Raw genomic sequence first — 9,586 nt, 5'->3', positions numbered from 1 at the left:
GTGCAACGCTGTAAAGAGGAAACCGATCTGCTGATGGAGGCTGCTTGAGGCTTTCTGTATGTTTAAATCTCCTGGCATCTATTTTTTTTAAGACAAAGCTGTTCCCTAGGGAGCACGGGCGGGTGTTGAGCTATACATTAAACAAGAGCGTCGCGTGTGTGTTGTAATCATCTACGCCACAGGAGTGTTTTGAATGTAAACACAGATGTGCGCACCCTCCTTCTCTACGAGACCGTGAGCATCTGTTGCTTGCGGCAGAAGGGCGCTGGTTGTGAATTACAGGTTGAACGGCCCTACACGACCCCAATAGGGTTTCAATTACAGTGGAAAGAACCTAAATCCGGAGCTGGGATATCGACGCCCCAGCGATGCCGTGTTACGTTGCTGTTCTCTAACAGGCAGCGCAGGAGGTTCCGCTCCGGGACGGTCCCTGCGAGGCGGGGGAGCCGCACAAGCCCCGCTCGCCCCGTCGCTGCTGCGGGCACCGTGGGGAGCGGCAGCCGAGCTGCTCTCGTTGCACAGCATTGCCCGGCCCCGGCCGGGGCCGCTGCTCCGGGAACCGCCCGCCGGCGCTGGAGCCTTCGGCGGCGGCGGCAGCGGGCGGAGCGGAGGCGGGCGGGTTTGAAAGGGAGGCGCCGGCTGCCATGTAAGCGCGGGTCGGGAGCGCCGCGGCCGGCAGGGCTGAGCTGGCACCGCCGCTCCGGCCCGGCCCGCGGAGCCGCCCCCGCCCCGGGCATGGGAGCGCAGCGGAGCGGGGCGGCCGGAGAGCAGCGGAGCTGCCGTGGGGGCGGCCCCCGGGAAGGCCCATGGCCTTCATCATGATGAAGAAGAAGAAGTTCAAGTTCCGCGTGGAGCTGGAGCTGGACGAGCTTTCCTCCGTGCCCTTCGTCAACGGCATCCTGTTCTGCAAGGTGCGGCTGCTGGACGGGGGCAGCTTCAGCGGGGAGTCCTCCCGGTAGGTGCCTGCGGGAGCCGGGCCGGGCTGTGCCGCGCTGCCCGTCCCGTTCCCGTCCCGTTCCCGCCCCGTTCCCGTCCCGTCCCGTTCCTCGGGCTGCGCTCCGCTCCGCATCCCCCGAGAGCGGGGAAGCGCGGCCGTGCCCGCAGCTCCTCCGCCGCTCCTCGGCGAGCCCGGGGCTCCCCCGGTTCTCCTTTAGGTTCGCCCGGTTCGGGGCCCGGGGAAAGGAGGAGTGGCTGCCCCGGGGCTTTGGCGGGCGCGGCCGCGCCGCTCGCCGTTCCCCTCGCCCAAGGGGAAGCTCTGTGGCACGGGCAGCCTGGCCGCCTTCTCGTCCCGCCTGCTTTGCCAGCATCAGCGGCGAGAGAACACATGTGGGAGCACTTGGAACTCCTCGTCTGCGCGGCTGCTCGCTGCCTGGAGTCGTAACGTTGTAAAATAAATAGTGAGGCTCCTAAACACGGAGTAAGAGAGGAAAGGAATCCCTGAGTAATGAGGGTTGTCCCAGACAAACGGGTCTGTTGTGCCATAACGCCGGAGCTGCTGAGCGGATCGGTAACCGGAGGGGAGAGCCTTTCTTGTCCCCACGCCTGTAGTCTGAGCTGTCCCCTGTGAGTTGTGCGACCTTATTGTTTAATTATTGAACATTGGCTTGCTGTGTTTCGTTCTGCGGATATTTACATCGAGAGCTAAGTTCCATGGAAAAGTCCTCAATTTTTCCTTTATGTGCTCGGGTCATGTGTTACTTTGTTCATACTCAGCTCTGCAGTGCAAGTGCAGCAAGGCAGATGTCTTTTCTTCCTTTTTCTTTTCCTTCAGTTCTGCCTCAGCAATGGGGTAATCATCTGTCGTGACAGTGGCTCCATGGGTAGTGATGGATAAATAGAGTGCCAGTGTATTATTTATTTTTCCAAGTACCAGGCAGAGGCAGAACCTTGTCAATAGGAAGGGTGTGTGCTGTGGCTTCAGGTCTGGGGAGGAGACTCCCCTCCAGTTACACTAGTTCTTATTGTATGAGTTATTATTTTACTTGAATATTATTTCAAAAAGGATTTACTGGAAAATGTCTCATATAATTCTGGGAGAAGACAGTAACAAATCCATGAATATTCAGTTATTTTCTTATTAAAATACTGTTGTTATGGAGCTTTCTATATTACCTGCTTTTGATTCTGTAAATTAAATTAATCAAGGAGAAGGAATAAAAATGGAACTTTGGCCTAGTACCTCCTTATTTAACCATTGCATTATACTAGCATGTATAATAGAAGATGAATTTTTCTTCTGTATGGTTGGAAGTTGCTCAGCTCATCAGTGCTCTGTTCTCATTTTGTGTCTTTCTTCAACATTTTTCTTGTGACTGACTTCATAAGTAATAGATGATGATGATGATGATGACAATCATGATTCAGGCACTAATGTGCCATTACTGTCCTATTCCAGCCCTTATTGCCTTGCAGTCATTTCCACAGGCTGACATGCATCTTCTGGACAGGATGTCTATTTTCAAGGGCTTGCTTTCAGCTGAGCAGATGGTTTTGACATGTTATGGTGATCTTAGTCTTTTTTGCCTTGCTTATTCATGATGCTGAAATAAGACACTTGAAAGCCTTCATTCATATCTTTATGAATGGTTTATTAGAGTAAAATATGTGTGGTAGGATGTAGTGTGTGCAGGGAAACTGATGTAAAAAATTGTGTTGGAGCTGAAGCTGAGAAATTCTTTCATTTTCTTTTTCTGGGGTTACAGCTTAAAAACGAACAGCAGTGGAACATATGCTGGTATGTCAAGGTCTGTGTGAGTGTAACTCATTCCTGCTGGACTGAGAATGTTTGGCTATGCTGGTAGGGAGTTAAAGAACTCTTCTGCAGTGATCCTTCAGTGCCAGTTTAGGGAGTGCCTTTGCTCCTGGCTTAAGAATTAACAGATGAATTTTCAGAGTGGTGATTCAGCAAAGGGCTGAACAAATAAGGAAGAAATTAAGTTTACACCAGAGTGGCAGTATTTCAAAACTTGTCAGTTGCACACTTTCTGGTGGCCATAGTCTTCTAGTTGCATGCATTTTTAAATTTTGCTGTGAGCTGGCAGTTATATCCCTAAAGTAGTGATCTTTTTAGCTTTATAAAAGATATTCAAATAATTCTATTGTTTCAGAAAGTAAAAGACAAACTCATTCCAAACATTTTATAATATGGGGGAAACTGACACTATTTTCTTAATAGCTTTATTTTTATTACTCACTGTGGTCTGGTAAATTATAATTATTTTGGGAGAAGTTATGAAGTTCTCAAGTTGGTACCCATACAGATCAATACCCTGCTGCCTCTTGCCTTAGAAAGTAAAAAAAACAAACAAAAAAAGTCCAATCAATAGTCTATAAACCACCCTAACATTATTAGCATTTTATTTCCAAAGCCTACTCACAGAGAAGAATGTCATAAAAACCCAGGGCAGCAGTTGCCTTGGAATAGGGGCCCATATGCATGTAGGAAATCATAAAAAATACAGTTTCTAGGGATTGTCTTGTCAGCCCTCTATGGATCATGCTGTATGAATGATTAAAGCCCTGATCCTGCAAGCAATGTGGTACCTTCATCATCCCTCTGATCACTGAAGTGAGATGAAAAGAAGACTAATAAAAGTTGAAGCTACTGAAAAATAGGGGATTTTTCCACTTCTCAGATCTTTGCAGAGAAAGAGCTACCAAAGGAATATGTTATGGGCCATGTTATTGGAGACTTGTCACAATCCAGTTACTTTTCTGGCTCCCTCAGATGTGTGCCTGAAATGTACAGCAATTCTGTGACCAGGTGAAACCAGCATGTATAGTGCAGTGCACAGTGATCTGGCTGGTGTGTAAACAGCAACCACATCACTTTGGTTTTGGGTTTGCATACGGTTTTTTAGAACTCCAATTAGAAAACGTCAATTTGAAAAATCTCTTTGGCACATCTGTGAATCCTTACTGTAGGAAAAGAAAGTTCTGGATTATAACAATAAATATTTAATTACCTGAAAAGAATATTCAACTTTTAAAGTAATCTGGTAATGCCAAATAAAATTTTTATCCAAGAATATTGACCAGCCAAGTGGCAGCAGTATTTAAACTGGAAAAAATGTTGGAGAGTTTCTGCAAGAGCAGGACCCTGGAATTCTGGCAAGAATGAATGTGTTCTAAGCTTTGACTCTAAACCAGGAAAAACCTTGACAGGCGTTGTAGAAGGGGGAAGGCTCAGTTTGATTGTTTCAGCAAACTGACCATCAGCCATACAGTGTAATTCCTGCCCTTCCCTTTTTGAAATTGCTTCCTAACACGACTTCTGGATCTTTACCATTGTGTTTGAGATGTTAGAATAAAGGCTGGAATTCCATCCAACAGACTGTGGGTGTATGCAAAGTTATGCTAACAAACATAATTTTTCTCTAGGAAGCTTTCATCACTTAAACCTGGTTTCCTGTGTGGCAAGGCATCTTTCTACCTTTCCCCTGGCCAATGACATTAGATCTCTCTCTTTGAAATTGGATACATTAATACATGACACTTGTGCAGATTCCAGGATACTGTGTGTCTATGTTCTGCCTGGTCATAAAATAGTGTGCACATAATGGCTAATGCACCATGAAAGGACACAAGATTATTTCAGGGCAGAAATTGTGCCTGTGAATATTTTGAACAGAAAAAAATACTATTTTAAGGTACAGACTTGACTAAATTCTAAGCATATTTATTCATGGCCATCTAATGTAGATATAAATATATTGCAAGCACAGGCTTTCTGCAACTGCCCTCATTTTATCAGGCTAAATCAAAAATTAATAGGTCCCTGGAGCAGAAAACTGGGGCTCATAGGCAGAGCTTTTCTCAACAGCAGTAAATGAACAGATGGAATATGAGAAAATCCAAGAAATTTTGGGAATAAGGATCTGATTTCTTGAGGGTGTACTTTCAATGTTCTCCTCTATTGACTGAGGCTACAGTAGCTCCAAGCCTGGTAGCTCCATTTTTAGCTTGGTTTCCAGCTGCACCCCACTCAAGAAAAGGACTTGGTTGGTGTCTTCTTCTGACTGCAGCTTTCAGCTTTGTCATATTTCCCTTCCTTTCAGATCTGACTTCTGATAATTTAGAATGCTGATGTTTCTATCTTTCTTTTGCAAACAATATTCTAAACTAAAAAGCTGGTTATGATTGTTGTATGTGACAGAGATTCGAGGTGGCCAAGAGCTGTAAGTTTTTCATCAAATCATTTTATATTTCAACAAATTTCAGCAACATGGGGTTTTTTTAATATACCCCCTTAAGTCTTGAGTGGAAGTCTTGGGAGGTCATGCATGAATATATTCTTATTCCTAATATAGGCTACAGGCTAGGGCATGTAATTGCTTTCAGTAGAAATTGATAAGTACTTCTTACTTCCAGTGATGCATGGCCACCTCCTTCTCAACTGTCTAAAACTACATCTATTTTTTGTGACACCAGCAAGTAGGTTTTCTGCCTCACAGGACTCTTCAAGTTGTCTTTTTACCTTTCTTTCCCTGATTGCTGCTATTGCATTTGAAAAACTCTCCTGATAGTAACACAGCTTTATAACGCTGTTTTTAAAAAACAGCACTTGTTAGAAAACAACCTGTCATATGGAATCACTGTCCCTATCACTCTAATCTTCCTGCATGATGTCTGAATCCTGCTGGCAGTCTTCAGAGCTGGATAATGCTACTTCTAATAGCTTTTTCAGCTGTAACTGGATTTACAGTTGGCGAACTTGAAACAAAGTAAGTTTTCAAGTACTGTGAGGAATGTTAGCAGTGTGATAAAAATCCTACCTTGCAATTTTGTAGCTTGAATGTCCACTTAATGTTTCATCATTTGTGAAGTGTTACTTGGTCAAGCAGGTTTCAGACCCTGTCCTCTGTAGGGAGGAAAAGGTAAGAAGGAGAAGTTCTCTACACAAAGTAAAACTTTTTCAACATGTAGTTTCTTTGTCTTTCTCCTTTCATTAATAGTTACAGTAAAATGTGTTTAGTCAACTGATTCAAACAATATCGTTGAGTAAAAACAAAGAATTAATGAGAGGAGTAAAGATTATAATATTTGAAGTTTTGAAGGGGTTAATCTTTGGGATACAGTAGAGGAAAATAATGTTTGTATAGTCTACTCTTTGCATGGGGTGTAACTGGTTATTGCAGATATAAAAAGGTCTCAATCTTGGGAGACTTCTGTTACTGTACTTGTAAGAACTGATAAGAGAAGTATGAACAGCTAACTTGTCACAAAAAAAAAAAAAAAAAAAAAACAGTTTGAGAAGAGGTAGATGACAGACATCTGTTAAAGAGGGAGAGGCAGTGGGAAAAGCTTTCATGCTTAAGGTGCCTGGCTTGTGCAGAACAGGCACTTGGTTTCAAAGAGCTGGAGTTGGTTTGTTGGTTTGTGGGTCACAGGGCCCTGTGTGTCACTGTGCCAGCAGCTGGAGATTCCAGATGGGTTACAGCAAATGCCAGCCCCTGGGTGGCACCTGCAGTCAGGGATCCTGTGGTGCCATCCTCTGAGTCCCTGTGCCTGTGAGTGCAGGGAGGCTCTGAGTCCCCGGGCTGGCTCTGAGCCCCTGTGCCTGTGAGTCCCAAAAAATAATACTAATCTCATTTACCTCATGTAAGGAAAAGCTTTTTTTTTCCACAGTATTGATAATGAGTAGATAACTCATGCTGTAAGATGCATTAGCAAATCCCACTTTGACATGAAGTGTAGTGACCCAGTTGAATCCAAAAGTAGTTCTGGAAGTATTTTCATGTGAACATAGTCTGATACATAGACTGAATGGTATCTTAAAACAAATTATTCCAATTTATTGTTTCTTTGGTGACCAATATTTCTAAAATAATTGCACTACAAACACAAGCAGTTTAACATAATCATTCCCATATGGCTAATGATCCTAATGGGCTGAGAATAACTCAAATAAAAACTTGAGTAAATTTTCTGATTCATGGAATTGTCTTTTGCTAAATGAGCCTCTCATTCTAAAACTTTTCCATTTAGCAAGAAGGGGTTTTCCCCATAACACTGAAGGTCCTTAAAAATGTTAATTTTTGCATTTAAGCTATAAATCAAGGATTTTATCCATGTGGAAATGAACAAACAATCCGATGAACATGCACACCTTAAAAAAAAAGTCCATCACTTGTTAACAATTGAGGATGAGGAGGTGACTGGATTAGGATTTACTGTCTATTATCTGAGTTCATTTTTTTTTTCAACTGTTGTTTCAGAAGAAAAATCCAATATTTTTATTCAACATTTTAAGTGGCAATTGTATATAGTACATAAAACATCTACAAGGAGTTGTTTACAGCTTAAATCCTGCATTTGAAATTAAGTCAATGTGACACTGTCACTCTAAGGAAAAAACAATGATGGTAACACACTATTTTATCCCACAGTATCTATTTATTGAACTTATTCTTGGTTATGTACTACTGACAGCATTTGTTCAATTACACCAAAGCACTGCAGCCTACTATGTATTCCAGTGCATCTTGGTAACTAAGATACATCTTGATGAAGAAAACAACTGGTTTTGCTTTGCTGCGGTGAGGTGAGCTCGTAGCAAAGTGACTCAGAACGGGAAGCTCTCCCGGCGAGCCCGCAGCCCCGGCACAGCTGCAGAGTCATCTGCGTTCATTTCCATAGCAGCCAATCAATACAACTGCTCGTTTTCTAAAGGCTTGCACTTCACTAAGAGTCTTACCAACTTAGATGTTACTGTTGAAGTTAAATGTTCTGATTATTTGACTTTTTTTCAGCATGATGGTACTTCTCTCTACTAAAAAAAAAAACCTGAATTACATTGCATCTGTTTTTTATTTTATATAGTAGAATTAGAACTGTTCTGTGGGAATAGGGGCAGTTGGTTGGGTTGTCTGTTTGGTTTTAATTGTGTACAAATTTTTCAAATACCTTGTGATTTATATGCCAGCAAAAGAAACTAATGATACTTTTTTCCAACATCCTTATGGGAAGGAAGTAAAATTCCTGGATTTTTTTTTTTTTTTTTGATTTTCAGAAAAATTAGACCATCAGCATCCACAACTGAAGCCTTTTTACTGCCACTTCTACTTCTTGTTTGCAAATCCTGCCATGAAATGAGTGGACTGAGTCTATTGAAAGCAGAGTGGTTTTGTGCTATCTTCCTTATTTGAACCCATATAGTAGTATTGGTATGCTAAAATAAATTCAAAATCCCTAAAGTTTTAAGGTTGCTTACATTTCTCAAGCAGATGTTACTTACATTTATTTTGCATTTACAAGCAAAAATGTGTTTAATGTATCATTTGCCACAATGTGAGTGATGTCTGAAGACTGTAACTGTAGAATGTGCAGATGCTTTGACTTTGCTATAGAGGCAGAAGGCTGTTCTGAGAAACAGAAACAACTTGAATGATTATACTGAGTAGTACAAAGATTTTGGCACATCACTTGGAATTTATGAGTTTACAAAAACGCTTTTTCAGTGGAAAAAAGGTATCATTATTACTACTGGAAATGTTACAGAAGCAAAATTACTACAAGAACTTAGTGAAATGATGAATAGCAGCAGCAGTGATGCTGTTATTGATAGAGCCAGTAGTGCCCTGGGTGACAAGGACAGGGTGGGAAAGATGATGATGACTGCTGTCCTACTTCTGTAACAAACAGATGTAATGAGAAAAAGGATTTTCTGATCTTTATGGATGATAAGTGAACTCTCAGTTTAGTGGCTCTGTTTTATATGTGTCACAAATGTTATCAGATATCAATTATCCCTTTTAAGGGTGTATTTTATGTGATGTCTTCTTGTCTGAGCCTGTTTTAATAGAGATGTAACTACATGTAATTTCCCTTTTTTGAATTCTGGTTCTTTTATATAACTCACATAACAGCAGGATGGGATTCTTTTCCCCCCACAGTACAGGAAAGTTTGCAATGTAAAACATCCTAGATAAAGAGTAGATCACAGTGTTTACAGAGCGTGTTCCTTCCAGGTCACATGCCTGAATGTGACTCAGTGCTGTATCTCAGCATCTGTTAGTCTGTTGTGGTCATTACACTGACTCATTTTAGGCTGGCTGATTAATTCCTGCCTTAGGAAGTCACACTGCCAGTGAGCCCTGGAGCTGGGAGTCTCACCAGCACAGCCAAGAGAGCTTTTGTGAGTGGCCTATAATTCTTCATTTCTCTATACACATGATGTACTCTGGCTCCAGCCTCTGCAGAACTATAGGATTCTATCTGCTACAAGACTTCAAACTGCTCCTTCAATAATAAGCTGCAGCAAGAAGTTAGTATACAACATAGGAATGTATGTATTAGGAAAATGGAAGAGGAAAAAGGAGAAATATTTTTATATGTGAAGATGGTACTTCAGTGGTTTGACTGACAGAAAAAATTACCAGTTTCTTCAGAGTTCCAAGTTGTGAATTTAGAAACATGGGGCTAGAAAAGAACTTTTGATTATTGAGGCAAGTCCTCAGAATCACAGTCCTTATGCCCTGTTAGTGGGCAATCTTGTCCTAAAGTGCAGTAAAGACTTTTTATGCGTCTACTCTTATTTGAAAGCTGTTTCAGAAACTTGCTCTATAGTTTGAGGCCTTCTAACTTT

The 9,586-nt window shown here is 42.1% G+C and overlaps 1 protein-coding gene across 1 annotated transcript in view; it reads left to right on the top strand.

Moving 5' to 3' along the window:
- The first annotated feature begins 614 nt into the window (after positions 1-614).
- Positions 615-9,586, top strand: part of EEIG2 (EEIG family member 2) — a 20,384-nt gene continuing 11,412 nt past the window's right edge. Inside the window, exon 1 of the mRNA XM_079313814.1 lies at positions 615-955. Coding sequence (XP_079169940.1) covers positions 807-955 — 149 coding nt within the window. The 5' untranslated portion in view covers positions 615-806. The remainder of the gene's footprint in view (positions 956-9,586) is intronic.

This window comes from Erithacus rubecula (genome assembly GCF_903797595.1).
Source record: "Erithacus rubecula genome assembly, chromosome: 10".
In the NCBI taxonomy this organism is placed as follows: domain Eukaryota; kingdom Metazoa; phylum Chordata; class Aves; order Passeriformes; family Muscicapidae; genus Erithacus; species Erithacus rubecula.
Note: the sequence above shows the minus strand (reverse complement) of the source record. Positions and strands in the feature narration are given on the sequence as shown.